This window comes from Crinia signifera, chromosome 2 (assembly GCF_055691185.1).
Source record: "Crinia signifera chromosome 2, ASM5569118v1, whole genome shotgun sequence".
Lineage (NCBI taxonomy): Eukaryota > Metazoa > Chordata > Amphibia > Anura > Myobatrachidae > Crinia > Crinia signifera.
Window position 1 is genome coordinate 252,684,160 of NC_139218.1, and position 27,638 is coordinate 252,711,797.

The 27,638-nt window shown below is 44.3% G+C and overlaps 2 protein-coding genes across 5 annotated transcripts in view; one reads left to right on the forward strand and one right to left on the reverse strand.

Moving 5' to 3' along the window:
• Nucleotides 1–20,375, reverse strand: part of OFD1 (OFD1 centriole and centriolar satellite protein) — a 46,418-nt gene extending 26,043 nt beyond the window's left edge. The window contains exons 1-9 of one of the 3 annotated variants that reach the window (XM_083174300.1): nucleotides 20,357–20,375; nucleotides 17,909–18,028; nucleotides 14,911–15,108; nucleotides 11,418–11,486; nucleotides 11,294–11,324; nucleotides 8,448–8,555; nucleotides 7,567–7,703; nucleotides 7,261–7,434; nucleotides 4,831–4,937 (exon numbers count right to left, since the gene is read on the reverse strand). In XM_083174300.1, coding sequence (XP_083030426.1) covers nucleotides 4,831–4,937; nucleotides 7,261–7,434; nucleotides 7,567–7,703; nucleotides 8,448–8,555; nucleotides 11,294–11,324; nucleotides 11,418–11,486; nucleotides 14,911–15,108; nucleotides 17,909–18,007 — 923 coding nt within the window. In that variant the 5' untranslated portion in view covers nucleotides 18,008–18,028; nucleotides 20,357–20,375. The other 2 variants (XM_083174299.1, XM_083174298.1) reach the window with 2 other exon arrangements.
• A 28-nt stretch (nucleotides 20,376–20,403) lies between these two features.
• Nucleotides 20,404–27,019, forward strand: TRAPPC2 (trafficking protein particle complex subunit 2). Of its 2 annotated transcripts, none has more exons than XM_083174302.1 (5): nucleotides 20,404–20,550; nucleotides 23,940–24,053; nucleotides 25,192–25,334; nucleotides 25,518–25,605; nucleotides 26,872–27,019. In XM_083174302.1, the coding sequence occupies exons 2-5, from the start codon at nucleotides 23,961–23,963 to the stop codon at nucleotides 26,968–26,970; spliced, it is 423 nt and encodes a 140-aa protein (XP_083030428.1). In that variant the 5' UTR covers nucleotides 20,404–20,550; nucleotides 23,940–23,960; the 3' UTR covers nucleotides 26,971–27,019. The 2 variants fall into 2 exon arrangements, with proteins under 2 accessions (XP_083030428.1, XP_083030429.1); XM_083174303.1 differs by having other exon boundaries at nucleotides 20,428–20,550; nucleotides 23,950–24,053.
• The last annotated feature ends 619 nt before the right edge of the window (nucleotides 27,020–27,638 follow it).

Genomic DNA, 27,638 nt, shown 5'->3' on the forward strand with positions numbered 1-27,638 from the left:
AGTCCATGCTCTAGAATGTATCCCATTCAGGAGCTTGGTGTATACGAGAAATGTGGTTGGACCGCTGAATACGGATTTTCAGAGGATTGGCCACATTTTTACCTTTAGTGCACCCTGCCCCAGTGAGTATACAGAACCCATCTACTGTAGGAAACAATGTATTACAAAATAAATTAAAAATAATTTTTAAAGTCACTTGTTACTCTTATAGTAACAACTAAAATCAACAATGGAGTCCTATTCATAAGTCCCAAATATAGCTGAGCCCTCTATACCCGCCGCTACATCACTGACCCCTCTATACCCTACAGCAGTGGTTCCCAACCCTGGTCCTCAAGTACCCCCAACAGTGCATGTTTTCCAGGTCACCCACCAGCTACACTCATTATTCAGACACATTTTAAAAGATCCACAGGTGGAGCTAATTATGTCACCTGTGATTCTGTGTGGAGACCTGGAAAATGTGCACTGTTGGGGGTCCTTGAGGACCAGGGTTGGGAACCACTGCCCTACAGTACTGACCCATCTATACCCTACTGACCCCTGTATATCCTCCGCTACATCACTGACACCTCTATACCCTACAGTACTGACCCATCTTTACCCTACTGACCCCTCTATACCCGCCACTACACTACTGACCCCTCTATACCCACTACTACATTACTGACCCCTCTATACCCACTACTACATCACTGACCCTCTATACCCTACAGTACTGACCCATCTTTACCCTACTGACCCCTCTATACCCGCCACTACACTACTGACCCCTCTATACCCACTACTACATTACTGACCCCTCTATACCCACTACTACATTACTGACCCATCTTTATCCACTACTACATCACTGAAGGTGCCCATAGACGCTCCGATGCGGGTGTCCGTTTTGTGCTTAAATAGCATGCATCGCATCCCTTGTGCATGCAATACGATGCGATGAAAAGCTAGTACAAAAAGTATGTGCAGCTCATACGTTTTGTACTGTACGATAAGATGCTGCGGGAGCGCGCATCTCAAAGTACAAAACGGACCCGCCAGGATCGGACCGTGTATAGCCACCTTGACCCCTCTATACCCTACACTACATTACTGACCCCTCTATACCCTACACTACATCACTGACCCCTCTATACCCTACACTACATCACTGACCCCTCTATACCCAATACATTACTTAACCCCTCTATAAGCTACACTAATAAATGGTGTACACCCTTGTACACAACTGACCCATCTAAACTCACCACTAAAATACAAACCCATCTGTACAGAGGCAGAACCACCATTGACGCAGGAGGTGCAATGTACTGGGGCCCCTGAGGACTAAAGGGGCCACTGCTGCCACCCACTGCTTTGTGGCATACTGTGAGCCTGGTTTGGAGTGGAGGAGGGGGACCCAAAAATTATATCTTTGCACCACAGCATGGATTCCCAGGATGGCAGGGGACAGAGCAGCAGTGTGAGATGAGGAACAGAGGTTGGGGCTAGCGGGTCGCTGCTAATACCATGTTACAGAAGGATGGTATGGGGATTATGGCACCCTCCACGGTTTGGCGGTCTGGGCTACAGCCCTGCCTGCCCGCCCGCCCGCCCCTTAAATACATGCACAATTAGTTACACACACACAAACAAGCCCCCCCCCCTCTTCCAAGAACAACACTGATGTATTCTTACACACACACACACACATATAATAAAGAAAATACCAGCAAACTCCCCCTCCTCCCACACACATCATGTATGCAACAGTCACACATATTTTTACACTCACATGCTGACACATAGTACACACACACACACACACACACTAAACAAGATACCCCCCCCCATGTATGAAACAATGACACAAATTTTTCCACACAGTCAGACACACACATTTAACGCAGAAAACAACAACTCCCACCCACATATCCCTCCCTACACATGACTCTTTCCACCAAAGAACTCACCAAGGGGTGCAGCTTCTGTACAGGGTGGAGAAGGGAGGGAGCAGGATCCATCATGCTGGCTGTGCTTGTGCTGCCCGGGAGGAGAGAAGAGTAGGTCGGGACACAGGAGGGGAGGGGCCAGCCTGTATGGGAGCTCAGCTCATTGGTGGCTGACTGGTCCCAGGAGAGGGGCTGGCCCTAGTATTCAATTTGTACAGCTGTGTAGGCTCCGTACTGGCTGCACTGTGCGAGTGACAGTGTGACCAGCCCTGAACGGCTGTCAGAGCTATCAGTGCAGCGAGGAGCACAAGCTGCAACACCTCCCGGCCACATGAATGTGCAAGCACTGCACAGACCTGCGGCCCCAAACAGTAACAGTGTACTGGCCTGGGGGGCAACTGGCTCCCTGCCCCCCTGCCCAGCCCGCCACTGGTCACCATGGTATTGTCTGCCAGAATCATTATAGTTATTTTCTTCTATGTTAAAGTTAAGCGCTTTTCTCAGTTTTCCAGAACACTGCTGGGGAGATCTCTGCTTAAGAAAAGCATACACACAGAACGATTTGGGGAACGATCCAATATCGTTAACAAAAACGATTTGGAGTCAAATAGCAAACGATTGTACAAATGAACAATCGATCTTTAACAATGGTGGAGGGGAGTGGAAGCCAGTCAATAAGCTTTTAGCAAATTGTACTACGTGCATACACATGAAATGATTTGAACACATTGCAAAAGAATGGTCTATGATCTTGCTGCATGCATGAAAGATCATAAACAATCTTTTCAAGAGCGACATCAATATCGTTCATACACATGGAACGATCTGTCGACCTTTTGCTTGTGTCAGTTGACCTTATGCATGTTGACCTTTTTTCACATGTCTCCACCTTTTGCGACCTATTTGCGTGTACCTGCCCGAAGATGGGGAAGGAAGCTGACTTCCTGTGACGTCAGCCGTCCGCCCCTGGCAGGCATTGGCCCACCTGCTTTCCCATGGGAATGCCCAGCGTTTTCATAGGGGCGCTCATAAAATACTGAGCGTTCCCATGGGCGATTCCCGTCCCCGCCGCCATCCACCCCTCCCTCCTGCGAACTACCAGCGAGTGAGTAACTTGCCGTGGCCGTTCGCTGTCTGGGTTTGCACATGTGCATTCCTAAATCCCCGACTATCAGGGGAGGGGCCAAATTCAGATCATTGCGAGTGATCCAGAGTCGGCCCCAATATGTGGTCAAACAACCAAAAGACTGATGAACCCTTGAATACAACCAGAGGAACTGATTGGTCAAGAGTTGGAGTAACTTGTTATATTTAAATAAAGCTGGGAACACAGATTTGTCTGTCCAATCTGTCTGGTGGGAACAAAAGCCTAGTAATGTACAGTATGGAAGCATATGACAATCAACCATTCTCTCCCAAATGCTGTAAAATGGACAAAAACAATTGTTTGTATAATTTAGTTAAATCAGATCGATTTAACCAATTTGACTGAACAACCATGGTCTGTTTATCAGTGTATGAGAGCAATTGTTTGATTGGCATATGCTCGAATACATTTATAGATTTTGTGCCAACCAGACAGATTGGACAGATAAATCTTTAGGTGTGTACCCAACTTTAGAGTTCAATCTGGAACTCTCAAATGGATCCAGTAAGAGGTACTTAAAAGGCACAAACTCAATATTGTCACCACACTGAGTGCCAAACTGCCTGACAGCCACCTAAACGCAGCTGAAGATAATACAAAATAAATAGAATAAAATGCAACATACATTAAATTAGGCACTTAAGGTGTACAGGCTGGGGGATAGGATACTTGTTTCTTAGTAGGGCGCCCAGATTTATTTCGTACGCAAACGTTGTGAAATCGCATCACATATAGTAGTAGCATGCGATGGGATTTTCCCGTTCCCGCTCCTATTTAAGTAAATTAATTATTAGTTAACACATGTCGTCATTACTGTGTCAGCTGTATGAATGTGCAGGTGTGAATGTGTTCCTAAAACAGCAGCACTATCCACGCCACCCCGAAGCGTGGCGAGCGCAGCGGAATGCGTCCTTTGACCTTTTCATACCCCCACTATCCACGTCGGCGTGGAGTTGATTTTATATAGTGTGGCGAGCACAGCGAGCCCCACGGATTACTTTACATGTATTCCGCGTCCGCTCGCCACGCTTCGGGCTCGGTGGCTTGCTGCGCTCGCCACACTATATAAAGTCGTCTCCACGCCAATGTGGATAGTGGGGGGTAAGAAAATGTCGGAGGACGCGTTCCGCTGCGCTCGCCATGCTTCGGGGTGGCGTTGATATTGGGGTTGACGCTAAACAATGGCATAGGTGCAGATGCTTACAATTGTAAGCACCCATCACATCTCAGACTATGCACACATCACATCTCATTGTAAGCACCCATCACATATCGTGGCATGGGTGCTTGTACAATGAAATATCGCATCGCATTTGGTGCACTGAGATCACATTCGATATTTCATTGTACAAGCACCCCTTTGCACTTTATATGGACATCACATCGCATGCTACTATAACGCGGCATGCGATGCGATTTCACTACGGTGAATAGCCCAGTACGCTAAATGCGTACTGGGCGCCCTGCTAGGAAGCAAGTGCCGGGGATAGAGTAAGAGGAACAAGCCTAGTGATAAGCTCCTGTCTGCAAATCTACAACCCATGTATCAAATGCCCCCTAATTGATTCTATATGAAAATAAAATTAATAAAAATACATAATTTACAATTTTAATTAAAGTAACTCAAAGTGCAGTCCAAGCAAAGTAAATATGATTAAAATATGATTAATTGCTTGATTGGTGTGTATGCGTAACTCAAGTGTGATTTGAAATAATGTACAAAAAATAATAATAATAATAATAATTTACAGCTCAAATGCTTCCATGCGTTGTCGAAGCTCAATTTCTCTGCTTCGTAACACCTCAATCTCCTTCAGAAGAATCTGTCTCTGAGCATAGATCTCCTTAGATTCAATCTGTCAACAAAAAAAGAAAAGTCTAAATAGATTACAATGAATGTGTACTTGCTTAAAATGAAACCCTCTGTTCAGCTACTGGATAAGATGCCAACCCCACATTTACCATTACACCTAACATAACAAACCTGCAATGTTAATTCTGGGGATGAAACCGGTAAAACACAAATATAAAAGTCCCTTATTAGGCTTGTATGCACAGTGGTAGCACGCCTAACAATATATTTAATTGTGAAGGACGGATACAGCAATGTATGTTACATAACTGACATCTGGCTTATATTCCTGGAGAACGTGATCTTAGGGGATACTGGGGTAGATTTATTACTAGGCGATCAGGGGAATCTGCGCTATCCCCGTGCGTTATAGCAGGGGATAGCGCTTCCCCTGATCTATCACACCCGCCGAGCGTTTACTCTAACGCCGGCGGTGTGGGGCAGGAGGCATAGCACAGGGACGATATTTTGCACTGCGCCCCTGCCTCCAGCCAGATTTATGAACGGTCAGCATCGCTGACCGTTCTGCCGCCTGCAGCTGTCGATTTTGCCAGCTGCAGACGGCGATGCCTATACCTAACAGCAGGGACAGCGCTGTCCCTGCTGCTGGTGCTGAGCTGCGCTGGGATCTCGCGAGACTAGCGAGATCTCGCGCATGCGCGGTGAGCCGGCCAGGGGGGGGGAAGGAGACGGCGCATCAGTATTAACTGATGCGCTGTCTCCAGGAGGGACATCGCCGGAGGGGGGAGTTAGCGCTCCCCCACTCCGGCGGCAAGATCTTAATAGATCTTGTCGGTGTCCCCTCCTGCTTCGCCTCACTAATGAGGCGAAGCAGGAACTGTTATAGCGGCGCGATAGGCGCCGCTATAATAAATCTACCCCACTGTCACTAGGTCTACAAGCATAAGGTCGACATGCATGAAGGTCAACAGGGTCATTAGGTTGACAAGGGGAAAGTTGACATGGGGTTTTTCACTCTTTATTTGAACCGACATGTGCCGACAGGTGGTATTCCATGCCCTACCATCCACTAGGGCGTGGTGGGAGAATAAAATAGAGTGCCAAGCGCAGCGAGGCACCGTGCCCAAAGCAGGACACTTTTTTTAGTGCCCATGTCGACTGTGTCAACATTCGAGTAAAAAAATCCCATGTGGACCTTTTGACTGCTGACCCATGTTATCCTAATGCTTGTGCCGACCTAATGACCCTGTCGTTGTTTATCCAATAATCCATACCTGATCTCAGGCACTGTTCTAGAATACCTCTTACATGAACCTAAACCATGACAGTAAAATGTACCCCACAATATTATGAAAGCAAGATCCTTGCACAGTGGCAAACAAGTCTTAATAGGAAAATAGGTGGAAGTCTAGTGATAGCGCACACAACCCAAGGCCCTTAAGAGGCACATGTCCTAATTATTTATGGTCCGCTAAAGTGAGACGAAATAGAATAGAGAAAGGTGTCCCAAGTAGACAACATTGGACAGTCAAACAACCGTGGTGCGTGGGCACAGCACCCTGCAAGTCAGATCTGCGCTCAGGTATTAAAAGATTGTGCAAAAGGATGCCTAAATGGGGTGGGGGCAGAGGGTTAATTACCAGGGCTTCTCTGGGGGGCAGGCATAGGCCGAGCCAGTCACTGGTACGCACACAATAGTCATAGGGAAATATTTCCCAAGCCTGTTGGGCTAGGCCCCCTGTCTATTTCCCCGGCCAGCAACAAGTCTAATACCCAAGCCCTGGTTGTGCTCCCCAAATCTAATGTATGAAAAGGGCCTCTTATTATAGTAATATCTGCAGAAATGACCCAAATCTTAGCTCCAGGGTGGAATAACAAAATGGAAGCTTTTGCTGCACTGAGAAGACATTTAAACGTTAAAGGGAAAATTCTAAGTGAATATTCTGACTCCTTAGGAAAAAGCTCCACATTGACAGAAGGAAATAGGATGCCATTTTTAATAGGGGTCTATTAACCAAGCCTTGGAGAGCGAGAAAATGGACAGAGATAAAGTACCAACCAACCAACTGCCACTGTTCAAACACAACATGGCACATGTAACATGGCAGTTAGAAGCTGATCAACTGGTACTTTGTCTCTGTCCTCTTTATCTCCATCCAAGGCTTAGTAAATAGACTCCTTAATCCTTAAGTGACATTTCTTGCACTAATGCTCCTAAAATAAAATGAAATATACCAAAATAAGTATAAAATGAGTATATTCCATTAATGGAACAACACCGTCTCAATGAGAACAGCGAAAGAAAAATGAGGTAGTAGTGAGCCAAAACACGAGTACTTCCAGCATCAGTAGGTCACCGTGCTTACCTCCTGCTGCCTCTGAAGTCGCTCCATAGCATTCTTCTCCCGTGACACTAATCCATCACATTTCAAGTGATATGTTCTCTCCAGTTCTCTGCGTAACTCAGAAATCTCCCTGTGGGACTTTTCTCTTTCTTCCAATTTTAACTTAGCAATTTCAACATCTTTAAAATGTTGCAACTAAAATAAATATAAAAGTGTAAAATATAAAGTAAAACAAATCTTTCTTCTCTTTCTGTATTAATGCAAGGAGACTGGTAATATCACAGAGTTATTCTGGTAGAGTGCTGTATTATTGGGAAACATACAAACCTTCTGAGACAGTTCTAGCTGGAGCTGTTCTGCAATTTCTCTGCGATATTCAGAAAGTTTGCCTTCCAGGGACTCAAATTTGGGGCGTTTTGGATACATTTCTTCAAACTGTTCATCAATAAATTTAAGTTTATCCACTATACAAATGAGAATCATAATTAACCTATGCATATTAATACAAGTGTAATATGCACGCGTCATTTCGGAAATGTACACAAAATAAATGCAAAACAATAGTGTAAGAAAAATACCAATGGGTGTGATCATCTAAGAAAAAAAACACCAGTGGATGAGGGCTATTGCTATTATTCAGACCTGAATCGTTTCTCTGCTAATTGTCATAGACCTGTGATCAGGTAATCACCACCAAACCAAAGTGAAATCCCTCAACGTGCAAGCCTGCAAAGAAATGTGCAATGCTTGAAAATATTATGCCGATCAACTATTAGCAGCAAATCCATATCGAATGATTTTTTGACTGCATGCAGTCTGTGCGTAGCCCAGGACTTACTCGGCGGCTGTAATAGAAACAGGCTGATCGGGGCCAGAGTGGACGTCACATGACTTCCCTTCAAACACCTAGGCATGCCTGCATTTTTCCTGGCACTCCAGGAAAACAGCCAGTTACCCTCCACAAACGCCAGCTTTCTGTAAAATCAACTTGCTTGTGGCCAGCAATTAAAAAAGCAGCATAAGTCGTTCAATTATATCCCGGCCTGCGAATTCGCAGTCAAGTCTGAATAACCCCCTATATTTACTGACATATTAAATAGGGAAGATATAATACCCTCTACATGAATTTATACTTCGGTAATTTAAGTACAGTGAAAATCTTCTGCCACAATCATCTGATAAACAATCAAAACCGAAATAGGCAATACCGATTGAATCTTTGTAAGGAGATGAAGTGACTGTTTGGGTATCAGCATCTCTGCCATCTTTATCGAGGTGGTAATCGATCAGCTCTTTCAGAATTTGTAAAAGGAAACCTATATATAAAACATAACAAATAAAAAATTATTATCCTGTGAGATGATGGGGAATTGGTTGCATGTGTCTGGGGACTGCCCAGTCATGGAAGCTCTTTGGCATGAAGGACAAACTGGAAAACAGGATTTTTTGACAATGATTGGTGCGCAGTTAAATACACTGTGCAGCTGAACAATACACCAGAAAGGCACACATCCAATAGATTGCCTCTGAAGGACAAACTAACACAAATATTGTGGTCTGTGTGTTATGCCTAAATAAATGCTTGATTGGGTTCATATTAGGAAAACGTGGTAACTGCACCATTCATCAAAACTCTCCAGAATGCTCCTGGAATCCAGTCTGGACATCATGAGACCGATGACAAGGTGCACGACCCATTGTAAGTGAACACAGCCCACACCATTATGGAACTAGTGTTTCTCTAAGCTTCTCTTGTAGGGTGCCACACGCTGACAATTTAGGCCTTTAATTTCACCCTGCCCTTTTTTTGTGTGGGACTGTGTGCCCCCATCGCCCCACCTTGCTGATATGTGCAGTGTATATCAGGTATGTCGCAGATGATGGACACCCTGCACATCATCAATGACACCCTCCATTGGCCCAAGGGGGGCGCCGAAAACAAGAGGCAACACCCAATCAAAGGAGGTCCCAAAAGTAAGTGGTGGTCCCCAACCAGAGGATGCAGCTGAAAGCAAGCAGCCCCCAACTAGAGGGGGGCACAGGAAGTGAGAGGCGGCCCTCAACCGAAGGTGGCTGCCGGAGGCAGCCCCCAACCAGAGGGGGCCGCGATAAGGAGAAACAGCCCCCAACCAAAGGGGCTGCTGGAAGCAAGAGGCGGCCGCCAATCAAAGGGAGCACCAAAAGCAAGAGATGGCCCCAAACCAGAGGTGGCGGACGAAAGGTGTCTCCCAATCAGAGGGGGCCACCGCTAGTGAGAAGCGGCCCCCAACCAGAAGTTTCCAACTCACAGTGTGGAGAATGGTTGAGGAACGCATTTGATGTTGAATTCCTAGGGTTAAAATTGAAGGATATAACATAAAAAGTGCAGAGTGTTAAGCGTGCCCTGACAGTTTTGCTATTAGGGAATGCTAAACCAGCGGCAATGCATGCTGATTTCTAGTTTCACAACAGTTGGAGAGCCACACTTTGCCCAAGCCTGCTCTAGACGATAGGTCATTCAATCCAGCAGATCGGACCGCCATATCGGACACATTGTCTAGTGTATACCAGATATGTCGCTCCGGATGCACACCCCGCACGTCATCAATGGCACCCTCCGTTGGCAGTGCTTCAGAAGGCGAGTAACTATGGACTAATTAAGCAATCTGGAAACTTCAAATTGCTTAACTACTTATTGGGGTGGAGGGAATGGGGGGGGGGGGGGGCGTCAATAGTTCTAATTGTTCATACAATAAATATGGATGTGCAAATGGTTTCTTGATGACAAGTGTATTCTATGCTATGGTGAGAAAACTCTATAGCCTGGCTGTCACTCTGGAATTTATTATGGTGTTTCATAAGCTCCTCCTACCATATAGTAACATAGTAATTTAGGTTGAAAAAAAAAACGTTAATCCATCGAGTTCAACCTATCTAATTATCTATCAGACTAGCGAATAACTATATCATTCCCTTTGTGTCCATAAATGCATCCAGTTCTATTTAAACTCCTTTACTATGATTGGTCTCCTGTTTATTCACAGTGTAGAATAAATATTTTTTTTACAGTCTACTGAGTCTACTGTTCCCGCTAAGATTTTTTTACAGGGCACCACACCCTGCCTGTATTATAGACTCCTGAATACACCCTGCCCTTTTTGCCTGCGGTCATCAGGACCGCTGCCCCCTGCCATGCTGACAGAGCTCTATGCTTACAGCTGCTGTCAGCTCTTCCAGGTGTCCACCAGTGTCACCCTCCCCTATGCAACCCTATGCAGTTAGTGAGGGGGAGCCACCAGCAGCCGCCTTACTAACAGTCTGGAGGAGGGAGATGCCCAGGGAGCTATGCGGTGAGGATTCCCAACCAACCCAGACACAGGACAGTGATGACACCGGGCTGGTCCAGCCACCTATCCTGGCCAGTGAGGTGTGAGAAGAGATGAAGGTCAGGAGCTGAGCAGGGAGTGCAGGGACAGGAGAGTGGAGCGGGAGGAGAAGACTCACAGGTCGGAGCCCGTGGAGAGAAGCCTGCTGCCAGTGGCAGAACAATGCGGTAACTTGGGGGAGCGAGTGGTGGCAGAGTCTGCAGGGTGCTCTCCATGCTGCTGTCTGCACAGCCTGCGCCTGTCACACTGTATGACAGGTAGAAGCAGCGGTGTTTGCAGTGCGAATCGTAAAGTCGTAATCGTAAAGTCCTGGGCAGCACAGCTCTCCAAAACAGCTCAGCTCCACCCATCTGCTGGTCAGCTAGGGTCAGTCACGAGAGGCAGCATCCCCGCATGTTGCGGACTGGCCATGCATACTACTGCTGGCGCCGCAGAGTGGGTAAGGAATAAAAGGCTTGTAGGATAAAGGGAGGCTGGAATAAGGGGGGATGCTGACAAAATCGTGTGTGTGTGTGTGTGGGGGGGGGGGGGGGGGGCTGGCAGATAAGGGGGTAGAGTAGGCTGGCATGGAGGGGGTGTTGGATTGTGAAGGGTAGGTGAAGCTGGCATATTAGGGGAGGAAGCATAATAATATGTAATGGGCATTACGGTGTGTGGCATAATGTGTAATGGGCATTATAGGGTTATACCTTTTCCGTTGCTATTTTGTAGGGATGATGTCTGCAAGAATAAACAAAAACACGATCATTTACTATATATGTAAACCATTATGAAACATTATACAGAATATAAACAGATACAAATATACATTACCAAAGAGTTGTATAGTCTAGAGTTTGGGTTGATTTTCATCAGCTGCAGTAAGTCATTTACACTGAAACCCTGTATAATGAAATGCAATGATTTTACAAGGCTGTCACTGATATTATATTCAGTACACTGCACATAGCAAAGATAAGTGAAAACTAAAAATCCAACAGGGTATAAATCTATGGGGGGAGCCTTCTTCCTGCACGATGTGTCATGTATGAAGTAGCTGGATGGATACTGAGGGATACAAGTGTCCTTACACTGCGAATAACTGAACACTGAATCATTTGTAGACTATTATAGCAACCTGAACAATGCATAAATTCCAGGTACACAATATTTAGATCTCCATAAGTGCTAGTAGAATAATTTAACTCTTTTATACAAGTTCACTAATGGAGTGTTAAAAAACATTGATGTAAAAAGGTTTCTAAATAGGCTTCTGTACACTATGAATAGACATTAAACAGCCAATTTGCAAAAGCATCACTGTTCCTTTTGTTGTTCTAGATAAGAACAACTATACTATGTAAAGGTTAGTATTCCTGCCCTGAATCCTTTCCCAATGGTAGGCATAAATTCACTTCTTTTTGCGGTCTGTAGGAGTGGAAGAGAGAGAAGAAAGTCTCCCATAAAATGTATTTATACAAAAGACAGAACATACTATATTTTTTAAATAGAGTCATTTTTTTATTGAGACATGAAGAAAAGGAGAAACATAATACAGAAGTACAGGTGACTTATCGAAAATAGAATGCATCAGAACAAAATGTATACAGGTACAAAGAGTAAATCCAATGACATATTTATCAATGCATGAATATAGCTGGATATGTATTGCTATTTTCAATTGAATATATGTAATTATTAGAGACAGGATTATATGCAACATAAAAAGCTTGAAATATGCATGCAAATATGCATGAAAAATACTTAAAATATGCATGAAAAGTGTTAAAATATGCTACATGAAATAATAAAAAAGTAATTTTTAACTTTTTTATTTAAAAATCAGCATACAATTAGTTGCAAATAAACCTCAAAAATAGGCCCACAGCATCTGCAGATGTCTAGCGCTATACACAGGATTTTTCTTGATTCTTCCTGGCTGCTACAGAAGACTGCAGCGTCCAAAGCTCTTCTTGCATCAACTACACGGACCCTCATCTCCAGCGCCGATGGACCAAATTTCAGCATAGTGTGTGAGGGCGGCGCAGTGGAAGGCTTCCTCCCTGCGCCGCATACTCACTGTGACACAGCATTTTCTCCACACCGCGTGATATCAAAACCCTTCTGCCCGCCTCCTCTGCTGCAGAAGTCTGTCTCTTGGTGTAAAATCCCAGGCCAGGGGCAGGCAAAGGTTTAGGAGCTTCGTAATGGCATCCGCCCCGACTGACTTTTATCAACATGGATTGGCAGCCTAGAGCAGTGTCAGACATAGCGTACATCCAAGGTTCCCCACACTGCGCACATATTGCCCCAGCCTGCACACTCTACCACTACCTGGCCAGCAGCCGCAGGGCAAAGCAGTGCTGTGACTCGCGGGTGGAAAGGGGGCAGGGCCTAACATATGCACCATCACTAGATTTAGGGTGAAATATGCAATAACCAATGAGAATGGGCAAAATATGCAAATGCATATGCAAATATGCAAATGCATATAATCCTGTCTCTAGTAATTATCCTGTACACAGTAAATCTTGTTATTTGTCAAAACAGTATACATTTTCTTAATTTAGCCATAAGCAAACAAGGGGAATAATTGCTAATTAGCTGTCCATACCAGTCCAAACTATAAAAACTATTTATATATAGAGTCATCACAGAGACCAATGTATTACAAACTAATGATAGGTGGTAGTATCGTAGAAGGAATAGAGATACCTCAATCTGTAGAGGTATGACAGAACATATTTTCATATACTTTCTTCACCCGACTTATGTGATCCCTCCTGAATGAGGGTCACTGCACTTATGTTACACGTAACAATCTTGTATTCTCCCATCATACATAGCACCAGTCCATGCCCCTTTATATCAAGTCTATTATAGTGCTAGCTCCATCAGCTTATCTAAACCATCAGAATAGTTTCCAGAGAACAGAGCTTCCAGGGCACGGCAATAAGACACAATGGGGCAGATGTATTAAGTCTGGCACAATGATAAAGCAGTTATAAAGTGGACAGTAATAATTAGAGACAGGATTATATGCATTTGCATATTTGCATATGCATTTGCATATTTTGCCCATTCTCATTGGTTATTGCATATTTCACCCTAAATCTAGTGATGGTGCATATGTTAGGCCCTGCCCCCTTTCCACCCGCGAGTCACAGCACTGCTTTGCCCTGCGGCTGCTGGCCAGGTAGTGGTAGAGTGTGCAGGCTGGGGCAATATGTGCGCAGTGTGGGGAACCTTGGATGTACGCTATGTCTGACACTGCTCTAGGCTGCCAATCCATGTTGATAAAAGTCAGTCGGGGCGGATGCCATTACGAAGCTCCTAAACCTTTGCCTGCCCCTGGCCTGGGATTTTACACCAAGAGACAGACTTCTGCAGCAGAGGAGGCGGGCAGAAGGGTTTTGATATCACGCGGTGTGGAGAAAATGCTGTGTCACAGTGAGTATGCGGCGCAGGGAGGAAGCCTTCCACTGCGCCGCCCTCACACACTATGCTGAAATTTGGTCCATCGGCGCTGGAGATGAGGGTCCGTGTAGTTGATGCAAGAAGAGCTTTGGACGCTGCAGTCTTCTGTAGCAGCCAGGAAGAATCAAGAAAAATCCTGTGTATAGCGCTAGACATCTGCAGATGCTGTGGGCCTATTTTTGAGGTTTATTTGCAACTAATTGTATGCTGATTTTTAAATAAAAAAGTTAAAAATTACTTTTTTATTATTTCATGTAGCATATTTTAACACTTTTCATGCATATTTTAAGTATTTTTCATGCATATTTGCATGCATATTTCAAGCTTTTTATGTTGCATATAATCCTGTCTCTAGTAATAATGCACCAGCCAATCAGCTGTGTTTGAAAAATAACAATTAGGAGTTGATTGGCTGGGGTGTTCTCACCTTCCACTTTATCACTTGACCAGGCTTAATACATCTGCCTCAGTGTGCTGTTGGCAAGGGCAGAAATGGTCTATAGTGATATTAGGTAAGGCTACGTACTGTGGCGGCACTTTTTCTTTTTACTACAGTTTCAGGCAGCTGACCCTCTCTAAAAAAATATGTTATCCTTATAACTATAAATTAAACTAGCCACTTAACCCATGACACTGTTCTGAAACTACACATCCCAGCATGCTCGGCTTTAGTTTTGCCATTTGACCATGCTAAATCTGATGCAGAGCATGCTGGGATGTGTAGTTCAACAACAGCTGGAGTGTCAAGGTTAGCCATCAAGGCACTAAACAGTGACCATGTCTGCTAGGATATAAATAGATCTTCCCGATTCTTGTCCTTGAACTACTCATGAAGAAAAATCAGACTTACCTTTTCTTTCTCCAAGCCACACTCAGGGAAAAAGACTGAAAGGGAGTACTCATAACCACATCTTCTCATGTGATCTGCCACTAGGCTATTACAGGCCCTGTGTAACAGAGAGTCACCAGACACCTCGGCAGTCTGAAGCGGATCTCCACTAAGCGTCCGATGTTTCAGATCTTGTATGAGCTGGTTTCGCAGTTGTGTCTTGTTAAAATAAAGAAGAAAAAATGGATATGCATGTTTTTAATTTTTTTTTCCCACCATACATTACTTAAGCACATATAGGCCAGTATCCAGTTCATGCAGACATTTTTTTTGCTATATTCAATTAGTGCGAAAAATATTCCCTTACACTCCAAAAATACATAAGAGCTGTGAACCTATGTATTTTCGTTGGACTTTTTACAGAGAAAAATGGCATTTATTGCAGACTTGGTCTCACCTAAGGCAGGTGGAACTAAATCCCTTTAGTTACTAAATAGCCCACAACTAAATAGTGCAAATAAATAGCCCACAATGGGGTGTATTCAATGCCTGGGATGAGCTGTCACAGCTTGCCCAGTCAGTATTCAACTGACCCCCCTGCATACGCCGATTCCTCCTTGCTCCATTTTTAGGGGGGGGGGGGGGATCTGCGTATGCGGCTGCAGAAACAGTGAGATTTGCAGCTAAATGCAGCAGGCTCCCTGCATTAGCCGCGAGCCTCGTTGTTTGTGGGAATCCTTGCTATCCTGTGACAGCGAGGATTCCCCCAGAACATTGAATAGAGTGAGCGCCTGGCACAAAGGGTCAACAGCGAGGATCGCTTGTTTTCTGCGATCCCCACCATTTAACCTCCTCGCCGGCCCCATTGAATACGGGCCAATAAGCATACTAGCAGTAAAAGTCCCTCAAAATGTGGTACTTGTTTCCTATCTGGGCGCCCGTCGCGGGCATCGCGGGTACATTTATGTATGGCCGCGACGCGACCGACGCGATGCCCGCGATTTCCCATTGAAACCAATGTTAAACTTGGAAATCGTGTCGGTCGCGTCGCGGCCGGCCATAAATGTACCCGCGATGCCCGCGACGCGATGCTCACGATTTCCCATAGGAATCAATTTTAAAAGCCGCGATGGACCCGATTTTACTGTTAAATGCCTCAATCCACCCGATTTGGCCATAGGAATCAATGTTAAATGGGCCACAGAGCCCATTAACCCTTAAATGTCCCCCCCAATTTTTGACGCCACCCCACGATCGACGCCAACCCGAAGCGTGGCGAGCGCAGCGAGCCCGCGAGGGGCGGCGGTACGCGTCCTCCGACCTTTTCATGCCCTACTATCCACTAGGGCGTGGTGTGAGAATATAATAGTGTGGCGAGCGCAGCGAGCCACCGAGCCCGAAGCGTGGCGAGCGCAGCGAGCCCCGCGAGGGGACGCGGATACCTTCACAGTTATGCGCGTCCCCTCGCGGCCTTCACAGTGAAGGTATCCGCGTCCCCTCGCTGCGCTCGCCACACTATTATATTCTCACACCACGCCCTAGTGGATAGTAGGGCATGAAAAGGTCGGAGGACGCGTACCGCTGCGCTCGCCACGCTTCGGGTTGGCGTCGATCGTGGGGTGGCGTCAAAAATTGGGGGGGACATTTAAGGGTTAATTTGCCCTATTTGGACCCAAATCGGGTCCATTGAGGCATTTAACAGTAAAATCGCGGTCAATCAGGATTTTTAACATTGTTCCCTATGGGAAAATCGCGGTCATCGCGGCCATCCCAATTTACCCGCGATGACCGCGATTTTTACCCCCGATGACCGCGATTTTGATCGTGGGCGCCCAGATAGGAAACAAGTACCCAAAATGTTTACATAAAACAGAAATCTAGGCTTCCTTGTGTTCTTATCAAAGGAAGAGGGGAAAGGGAAATTGTGATGTTCTCAGTTCTCACTACAAGGACAATTACATGGGGAGAGAAGAGAGACATGCATGGAAGAAAACAGCAGTCACTGAAATCGAATAAAAGAAAGCCAAAAACTAAGATGGGGAATTTTAGTATAAACTATAACATTTTGCTCCAGTAACTACAAATGTTTAACCTGAAAAGAACAACATATTCATGCAAATAGTGTAATCATGAATACACATTGTGTCATGATTGTGATTGTTTTCACTGCAATATAGAACTTACTTAGAAGTAAAACCCCACCCAAATCCAATTATCTTTGCACATGTTACATCTGCCCTACCTGCAGTGCACATGGTTTTGTCCATTTGAGAAGGAATTTGCCTTTGCGATTGAACCAGAATGAGGGCCAACATGTATTATTGAGGTGATGTGTGTATAAAGACAGAGGCTCATTATCTGTGCTCCTATCTTCAATCCGATGTGCAAGCCGATGTGAATTGACCATTCCGATTTTTAACTTTATTTATTTTGCCAGCTAACACAGGTGGAGCTGCAGCCTCTTACAGTCTCTGATGCCGGAGTCAGCAGGAACCTGGCTGAATTACTAACCACCAAGAGCAGAGACAGACCGTCAGCAGTAAAACTGGACAGACCGGAGATGCACTGGAAGCACCAGTTCAGTGAAGGTGCCCAAAAAGAGGGGACAACGGGTGGCGGATGCAAAATAACAGGGGATGGGAACAGAGTAGCTGCCACAGGTGCCAATGGGGATAAAAAGAAATAACGAGTGCATGTGCAAATGCCGCAAAATGGCATCCATAAGCCAGAGAGCACTGACTGCCACACAAGTGATTTGCACTCTGACATTTGAATATTAAAAACAATCATACATGATGCCCGTTCTGAGTACCTGCTACACCGGGACAATAAGATGAAGCAGGCAACAGGTAGAACAAGCGGGATCAGCATATAAATACATCTACCCCTGTTCTAGATAAATGTTATCTTGAAGCGGATTGCTGGCTATGGCAATGTATCCAACTTTATCCCTCTCCAAGGTTTGATACATCTTTCTCTCAGTAGTGTGGAAACAAAAATAAACATTATATAAAATCACCTTTAGTGAATCCAAAACACCTTTGTTTTTAAATGTCTGATAAAGTCTTTTACGGAGTTCCTCTTGTGACAAAGACTGAAGCTCGCTGTGAGACATCATACCTTTTAGAAGGTAAAATCACTGCAAAAAACAATGTAAAATTAGAAGATAAAATACAAGCATTTTTTTGACCCAAAGTAATATTATTCAATGACCCTAATACTGTTTCTATAATAACTTTTACATATTAATCAAAACTGTAGCTCGCCTTCACAACAACCCAATACAAGCCTAAAACCTAAATTTATCCCATCACTTTGATCCAGATCTTGCCCTAACATTAGTAAAAAGCAACATGTCCTTATCCAATCGTTATGGCTAAAACAAGTGTTCTTCAATGCCCAATAATTCTTAAAATGCAAGAAAGCCCTGGAATATAAAAGTGTGTGTACGATTTAGCAGTGTATTACAATGCACACTAACCAAAGACCTACTGCCTATAATCCACTGATGTCAGTCACCCTTTACTACTAAGATCTGGCTATCCCCCTAATCCAAATGGGTTACCACATAATTACCACAGACAGGTGATGCTCGCAGCAAATATTTTTATAAAATAGTTTATTTTCACACAAGCAGTATACCAGATGTATTGTGTGGGAGCAGATAGCCTGACCATACTTCAGTCAAATATTTTGTCATAAAATTTATTGAATTCCAACCAAATCTAAATTCTCACTTATTAGCTCAGATTTACTATAAGACACCTGTGCTCAGTCCACTATTCCAGAATGTCCAGGAATCTTTCTTGGTAGCCTGAAACCAGAGCAATGGCACGCTAACGCTAAGGGGGCCCCGCGTACCTCCCGACATGACCCTCTCCAGGAAGGACAGAATGCTCTATTCCTTTACTTTGTGGTAAAATACTTTTTTTTTTTTTTTTTATCAATTAACCTGTTTAAAACAAGTGATGGTAAATATACATGGGTATGTATCATTGGATAGACAGGAACTAGGTTGACATGCAGGAAGGTCGACAGGGTCATTAGGATGACAAAAGCATTAGGTCGACATGGGGTTTTTCACTTTTCTGTGGTCCCGAATTTCGACACAGTCGACATGGACACTGAAATGTTGCACCGCGTCCGTCCGCCATGCCTTGGGCACAGTGCCTTGCTACACTCAACACACTATTTTATTCTCCCTCCACACCCTAGTGAGGCATGTCCAAACTATGGCCCTCCAGCTGTTGTGAAATTACAAGTCCCATAATGCCTTGTCACAGTTTTGCCATTAGGGAATGCTAAAATTATAGCAAGGCATGCTGGGATGTGTAGCCTCACAACAGCTGGAGGGCCACAGTTTGGACATACCTGCCCTAGTGGATAATAGGGTATGAAATACTGCCTGTCAGTACGTCGGCTCAAAAAATTGTGAAAAACCCAATGTCGACCTTCCCCATGTCGATCTAATTCTTGTGTTGACCTAATAACCTTGTTGACTTAGTGGTGTCAACCTAATGCCTGTAGACCTAGTTACCATATCCCATATACATCAAGATGGAAGTCCAGAAACAGAGTATTGTGTCCTGACGCTGCTAACGCAACGTGGTCCAAGGGAAAGGGCACCTGGTTGCTGTGGGGTCCCCAGGAAAGTGCACCCGGATGCTACAGGGTCCCGGGGTAAGGGCTCACCGGCGCTACAGGGTCCCGGGGTAAGGATTTACAAATGCTACAGGGTCGCAGGGTAAGGGCTCACCGGCACTATGGGGTCCCAGGGTAAGGACGCCCAACGCTATGGGGTCCCAGGGTAAGGGAACCCTGAAGTTACAGCGTTCCAGGGTAAGGACATCCCACTGCTGCGGTGTCCCATGGTAAGGGCATCCTGACGCTGCGGTGTCCCAGGGTAAGGGCATCCTGACGCTGCGGTGTCCCAGGGTAAGGGCATCCTGATGCTGCGGCGGCTCAGGGTAAGGGCACCATAACGCTGCAGCATCCCAGGGTAAGGGCACCCCAACACTGTGGTGTCCCATGGTAAGGGCACCCCGAGGCTATGGCGCCCCGATTAAGATCCCCCCAATGCTACAGCATTCCTGGGTAAGGTCACCCCAACGCTACTGCGTCCCAATGTAAGGCCACCCTGACACTAAGGGGTCCCAGTGTAAGGGCACCCTGACGCTACGGCGCCCCAGGGTAAGGACACACTGTTTCCAATTAAAAGATACAACAAAAATCAAGTCCTCATATGATGTATGACACAGAAACAGCTGCCACATATCTACCAGTATGTGTGCATTAGTGACAGTCACTCACCGCACCGGGGCACGGGGCTGCGTCTCTCTCTACTGCCAACCGCCACACACAAATCACAACACAACACATTACATTACATTACCGCCGGGAAAGCCGCTGCTCACAGGACAACCAATCACACACATAGCCAGGAACCAACCCACCAATCAAGTCTCACCAAGGGGGAGCTTCCGCGTTCCAAACCTCACTCGGAAATAGTATTACAATGTTCGTTTTAAATAAAGTCTAATTGTACAGTGTGTGACATGAACTATGACCTAAGGAGGCTGGCGTGACGTCATTTTGCGGCGACCAACTAGGTGTCCGGTTGTAAGCGATTCGCGATATTAACGATAGTGACTGCGGGGACAGGTGAGTAGGTGATGGATGAGCATGATCCTAGCGGAGGGAGTCTGTGGTAAGGTGCACGTTCCCCTGTTTTCGCACAGCTGACGTGTTCCTGTGCTGCGGGTATAATAGTTACACTGCAGTGTCACCGCGTCCATAGTAGCCACATATTTCTTTGCTGCTGTCTTATACAACAGGAAAACAAAATCTCTTTTAGGGCGAGATGTATTAAACTCATACTTGCCTACTCTCCTGCATTCTGCAGGAGACTCCCTGAAATAGCAGCAATCTCCCTCTCTCCCTCATTTGTCTAGCAATCTCCCTCATTTCACCTAGCCCACATTAAACTGTTACATTTTTGGGGTAAAAAAGGAATTAGACAGATATTTACAATGAATCATCAGCGCCATTTCCCAGTATCTCTTACTAACTGCTTTGGGGCTCATCTACATTTGGATATAAGTCATTTTACTAGATTCCTCTAGATGTAGCAGTACACACCCATGCTTCTAGATGCCACGTTCACAATCTCTTTTCACAATTTCTCCTTATATGGAACTAGACACGCCCTTTGGGTGGAGCCTGATACGCCCCCGCAATGGGGTGCTGTGCAAAATTCTCCTGCTAACTATAATCTCCCTGAAATTAGTTTTCAAAAGTAGGCAAGTATGATTAAACTGAAAATGCGGTAAAACCCCGGTTTTACCACATTTTCCGATGTATCAAAACCCGGCCTCCGTCACCGCACCGCGATGCCAGCCGCATATGTTAGTACATATGCGCTGGCATCGTGGCGGGGGGCCGCGAAGGGCGGCGATGTATTTTAATACATCTCGCCCTTAGGGTGGGATGTATTAAAATACATCGCCGTCTGCCGCGATGCCAGCGCATATGTACTATCATATGCGGCTGGCATCGCGATGCGGGGACGGAGCTCCCCCCGCGATACCTGTACTCTGGTGTCACCTGTACTCTTCGTCACCTCCCTGCCGCCTGGCTCTCCCCTCACGCCGGGGACAGCTAAGCAGGCTGTCCCTGGCGCCTCCCCCCTGCGGACTGAAGGATGTCCGGCTGCTTCACTAGGGGGAGGAGGGGTTTACCTTCCGGGGTCCAGGAGGACCCTTCAGGAAGGTAAGCCAGAGGGGGGGTCGGCGAGGCGGCGGGTTTGCGTCGGAGGCGGCGAAAAGAAGCCCATAGGCTTCTATAGGGTGTCACCACCCAAAGGTGGCGATACCCTTCAATGCGGTATCGTTTTTGATACATTGGAAAATGTGGTAAAACCAGGGTTTTACCGCATTTTCCGTTTGATACATCTCGCCCTCTCTCTGAAATGTAAAAAGTGACCCACAGTGTACCATACCTTCCAACATGACCCTCTCCAGGAGACACACATTGCTCTGCTTCTGGACTTCCTTCTTAATTTTGATTGCCATCACTTGTGGTGAAACATCACTCTTATTAGTTAACCTGTTCAAAAACAGGTGATGGCAATGATACAATAAGAGGAAAGTCTAGCAGCGGAGTAGTTTGTCCCTCCTGGCATGTTGGGAGGTATGGTGTAAAGCTGGCCATACATCTACAGATCTATTTTCAGATTGGGCTGGTTGGAACGAAATCCTGGTAATGGATGAGAGCAAATGACAGTTGACCATTTGCTTTGAAACGCTTGAAAACTGCCAAAAATGGTCATTCAGATATTACCAGGATTTTGTGCCAACCAGCCCAATCTGACAATCGATCTGTTGATGTATGGCCACCTTAACGTCCAGCAAAAACTTGTGCAGTTATCTCAAGCCATGAAATAATCTTTTGCTTCCTTTTGGGTGTCATATAGGGCAGTGGTTCCCAACCCTGGTCCTCAAGTACCCCCAACAGTGAACGTTTTCCAGGTCACCCGGCAGTAGGGTGACCAACTCATCCCTTTAATCCGGGACACATATTAATTACACAGGTTCTGTGGCAGTTTAAAACCAGGTGAAATGGAGTCTTGAGGTGTGGCAGTTTAAAACCAGATGAAAGCCAGCCACAGAACCTGTGTAATTAATATGTGTCCCGGATTAAAGGGACGAGTTGGTCACCCTAGTATCCCACCACTAGCAAAGCAATGGACAGACCAATAAAGTAATGAAATTTGGGACTGTTTGAGAAACAAGGATAAAATTTTAGGCCAAATGTATGTTTTTAAAGCTAGATACACGCCTAACCTTGCTGGAAAGAAAAGGGGTGTACACATGGTGCGATTTTGACGTTAGCCAAAATTGCATGGTATTAATAGTGCAGCCGATACCGATGCGCAGCCTTGCTAAGTCAGTATTGCCTAGCAAAATAGACTGTGCAGGCAAGTCTGTTTTGACTAGATCATTGACTATCATAGTTAATAAAATTGCACTGTATGTACGTGCCTAAAGCCTGAAAATGTATGGGAGCAAATGACAATGAACCATTTGATCCAGAAAATGGTCAAAAAGATTATTAGAATAAATTGGTTTAAGCAAAGAGATTGATCTAATATTTCTGAATGGCCATGTGTTTTGCAACAAATACTCTATTGTCATTTGCTCCCATACATTTGGCCTAATTCAGCATGGATTGCTAATTAGAGAAAATCATACTTGCCTACTTTCAAAAACTAGTTTGAGGGAGATTCTAAGTGGTAGCAGAATGTGAGGAGCAAAGCCGCTGAGGAGCGTGGCATGCTCCACCCAAAGGGCATGTCTAGCTCCACCTATTGTCACTCAGAGGGGGTTGGGATTCCAATGCCAATGTTGTGGCTGCCAGTTGGGATTCTAAAACCAGGTTTTTAACTGCAGGCATGCCAATTGCTGGCATCATAACCACATAAACACACAGCCCTCTCCCCAATATTAGATTCAGCCCCCCTCCTCCTGGGAAACTGAAGGTTGGATCGCTTATGCGATCCAACCTGAATGAGACCCATTCACAAGCTACTTAAATGGGGCATTGAAAGGTCTGTTGGGAAATCGGGAGTGCAGTTGAATAGTCTGACTTTAAAGCCCAAGGCTACCTCTCATTCTCACTAATGGTGATTTATCGTCTTTAATTTAATTAACCCTTTGTCTTTATTAGTTTGATACTTTTAAGTTGTTTGATTTGTAGAAAATTTTCAGCTTTCATCAAGTTGTTACATTTGCAATTAATAATTTTAGAAATACTGTAAGCAAATATCATTTTATCATACTAAGGGGCAGATTTATTAAGCTTGGAGAAGAGATAAAGTGGAGATAAAATGGAGAAAAGGTAAAAGGAGATAAAGCACAGCCAATCAGCTGTGTTTGAAAAAGACAGTTGGGAGTTGATTGGCTGGTGCTTTATCTCCTTTTACCTTTTCTCCAGTTTCTCTTCTCCAAGCTTAATAAATCTGCCCCTGAGTGACTTGTCCATTTATATATTAGCTATTTGTAGGTTTCAAGACCATGTCGGGTAGTTTCTATTTTGTCGTTGTGGGACATCATGACAATCCAGTCTTTGAGATGGAATTTCTACCTCCAGGAAAAACTGAATCTAAGGTACTGAGCCGAGCTCTGTTATTTATATAGTGTGTGATTATTAGATTACCAACTCTAGGCTTATTATATTTTGCCAGTGCTCGGCCTGGCCACTCTGGAAATGCCACCCCTTCCCGGAACACCTCTGCCTGTCAGAGGCGTTTGATATTCTGCACTGTGATCACAGAACACATTCTGTGCAGCATCATTGGTATTTTCCTGATGGCAGTACCAGTCCAATGGTCATACCACCTATACCAGTCCTACGCAGTAAAGGTTCCTGTTTCAAGTCTCGGTTCACTGTTAGTTGTACAGGGAAACCACAACCTGCCCATCGGTAGTAGCAACAACCATATTCCCTCCTCCGTGGGGAAGACCACCAGCGGGTTTAGACTCTATGCCTATAACTTGGGTGTCTACCAAGTCCTTGATACGCATGAGTGACTCCAATATCACCTCTTACGTAGAACTCTCCTGTGCTCGAGTTACCTCAGACCACCAAGCTACCATTATTCTGCACCTACCACTAGCCTGCTACGGACACAACTGGGAACAGAAAAATCCATAGACCTAACAACTTTATTAGATAATTAATTTCATGATTTTTTGGGTAATTAAAGCAGGCCTGTGGATGTGTCTACTGGACCCCTGTAATACGATCACCCCAGCCCCTGCTTTTCATTACATTGCCTCTAGTAGCAACTCATGCAACATTGGGGGTTATTCAGATCTGATTGCTGATTTGCAAATTCTTTAGCCTATCGAATTGCGCATGTGTGACACCAAACAGAGACAAAAATCCGCAAATTCTTTAGGGATCAGGCGCTATATAAGGTGAGTTGTTTAAAGATAGTATAGATCTAGGCCTGCATTTTGCAAAGCACTCCCATTCTTTGACATCATTTAGATTAAAAATATATATTTTTACTTTGTATAAAAGTGTTCTTACCTACTTTTAATTTAAAACCGCTTTATTGTGTTTCGCATATGTTACATATATGTATTATGACATGTTTGTAGTCTGCTAATTCATGTATATGGCCATGTAAAATGGATGCATGTAATAAACCATTCCATGACATTTCTCTGCAGTGCTCACTATGTGAAGGAAGTGTATTAACATGGTTTTCCTGTTACCGGTCTCTTGTCTCACCAAAAGGATGATCATCGTCACCTTAACCAGTTCATAGCACACGCTGCATTGGACCTGGTGGATGAGAACATGTGGCTGTCCAATAACATGTACCTCAAGACGGTTGACAAATTTAATGAATGGTTTGTTTCTGCTTTCGTAACTGCTGGACATATCCTTTCTAAAGTCCTAAGAACTTAGATAAACCGTTGTGCGCTACCTGTACGGTTTACTAATTTCCAGACAGGACTAGTGACGTGAACCATGTAGCTTTTTTTATATGTTGTGTTTGATCTGATCGATTTATATTTATTTTATTTAGTCTAGTATTTTCCTTAGCTTTTATTGATCTTACATATGAGATTTATCATGCTGCATGATGTACGGCAAGAAGATGGAATAAAAAATTTCTTCAACGAAGCTTATGATTTATACATCAAGGTATGATCTATTTTGTGTAGTTTGTATGTGCACGTTACTTTGCTCACCATCGTCTCTATAGGCTTTGTGCAAAAAAACGGCAATTTAGTAAACCCATTTGAGGATCCTGTGCAAGACCGGTACGGGGTTTGTAGGCCAGGTACCAGGGGAGGGTGGGGCAGGACAGGTAATGGGTGGTATATTACTGGATTACCGTTTTTGTACCTTTTCACAATGGGTTCAATGTGAAAGGTACAAAAACAGTAATCAACCAGTAATATACCGTTTACAACAGGCAGTGTGAAAGGGTCTTTATGGCTCAGAGCCATTTAAAGTCCCGTTTACAAATACCGGGTCATTACACGTTTAGGCAGTGGGAAAGCAGCATAAGTCACCTTGGCGGAACGAAACACGTTTTGAAATACCCACACTGGGAACACCACCTTCATTGGTTCAGTATAATTTTATTTTTTATTACATATATGGTACCACAAGGGTTCCACAGCACGTGACAAAACATAAATGAGCAAAACCAAGAAAATAAGGAATTGCAGTAGAAGGCAAAGTACATGGTAAATAAATAACGTTGCATCAGGAGACAAGGCACTGAAGCAATTATTAGGGTGGCAGAGATATATACACTATCAGCCATTAATTTCAATACACCATATTTGTGATTTCTTTTTTTTTTTTCAAGGAAAGACATAATTAATGGTTGCCGTACATAAATGGGTCAAACTATTATTGTAAGGGATGTCTGCATATTATATCAGCGTAGTTGTTGTAAAATACTTGATATTCATAACATGCTAGAGAACAAGGTTTACAACAGAACAGTACATGATCCCCCACAACTGTTTGAAACTTGCGCTCAAAGTCACATGGTTGCGTGCACTGAGGTCAGGTACATGCCTGTTACTCATCCCGAACTGGAAACCGAGCTGAGAAACTTCAGACCAGGTTTTAGTGGTATCCAGGCTTGAGCATGGGTGACTCATTTAAGACTTCAGTTATTTTGCCACCAGCTTTCACATTTTATAACAACTGTTACTTTGAAGCCAGGTATAAGAACTGCGCCTGGTAATCTTCTTTTCAAATGTTTAAGATTCTTTTTGTATTTGATCAACGTTTTCAGATGTAAAGGTCTTTTACTGTTCATGTAAGATATTTGCCAGTATTTACAGTTGGTGTTGCATTCTTCTGAGTATATGTTCTTTATAATCTTCACAAGTTGTCTTGTAAATAATGCTAGTATATTTATACCTTTGTTTTTGTTTTTTTTTACAGTTTGCGATGAATCCATTTTATGAAGCAAATTCTCCCATACGTTCAACTGCATTTGATCGAAAAATACAGTTTCTTGGCAAGAAACATTTGCTGAGCTAAATGAGGACAGATATAATAATAATATATATAATAAAAAGCGTTAACTTTACAGGTGTGGTAGCTTCCACTCTGAAAGAACTTTGGCAGTCAAATCTACTATTCGTAACGCCTGCTGTTCAATTTTTGATGGGATGGCTCATCAGTGCCTGACTATTACAGACAGTACTCTGTAAATCTGTAAATTCTAAGGCAGACAGATCTTTTTTTTTTTTTTTTCTATTATAAATGTAAAACTTTATTAAATGTAAAACTTTATTATAGAGTTCACTTGATTATTCATGGGATTATAAATGTTACTTCAAAAAGAGTTCTAAAGCTAGTAACAAAGAATTTTATGTGGTCACTCCCAGTGTGAGTAAATACACACGTGTCACTTCCAGTAACCTCCGAACTCACTGATTTGTGTTTTCAGCCCATATGACTTCATATAACAATCTACAGTTCCTGCGTGAGATGAATTTGCCCACATTTCCACTCTGCAACAGCATGTCGCCCCACTTGCCAGTAACTGAAGAGGCCCTTAAATCTGTATAAAATATCTATTGTAAGAAGCATGGTCACAACATTGAGGCTTTGATGTAGCCAGCTGCACATCTGTATATCCATGTTTGTTTGTTTTTTAATATGATCTTTCTGTTGTATCTTGTAAAGTGTATTTAACCTTGTTA

Bases quoted from the DNA above. Each gene is read 5' to 3' on its own strand.
- TRAPPC2 (XM_083174302.1), top strand. From the start codon at position 23,961: ATGTCGGGTAGTTTCTATTTTGTCGTTGTGGGACATCATGACAATCCA. The intron at 24,054-25,191 runs GTACTGAGCCGA...TCTCACCAAAAG, and splicing joins CAGGAAAAACTGAATCTAAG to GATGATCATCGTCACCTTAA. The intron at 25,606-26,871 runs GTATGATCTATT...TTTTTTTTACAG, and splicing joins CTTATGATTTATACATCAAG to TTTGCGATGAATCCATTTTA.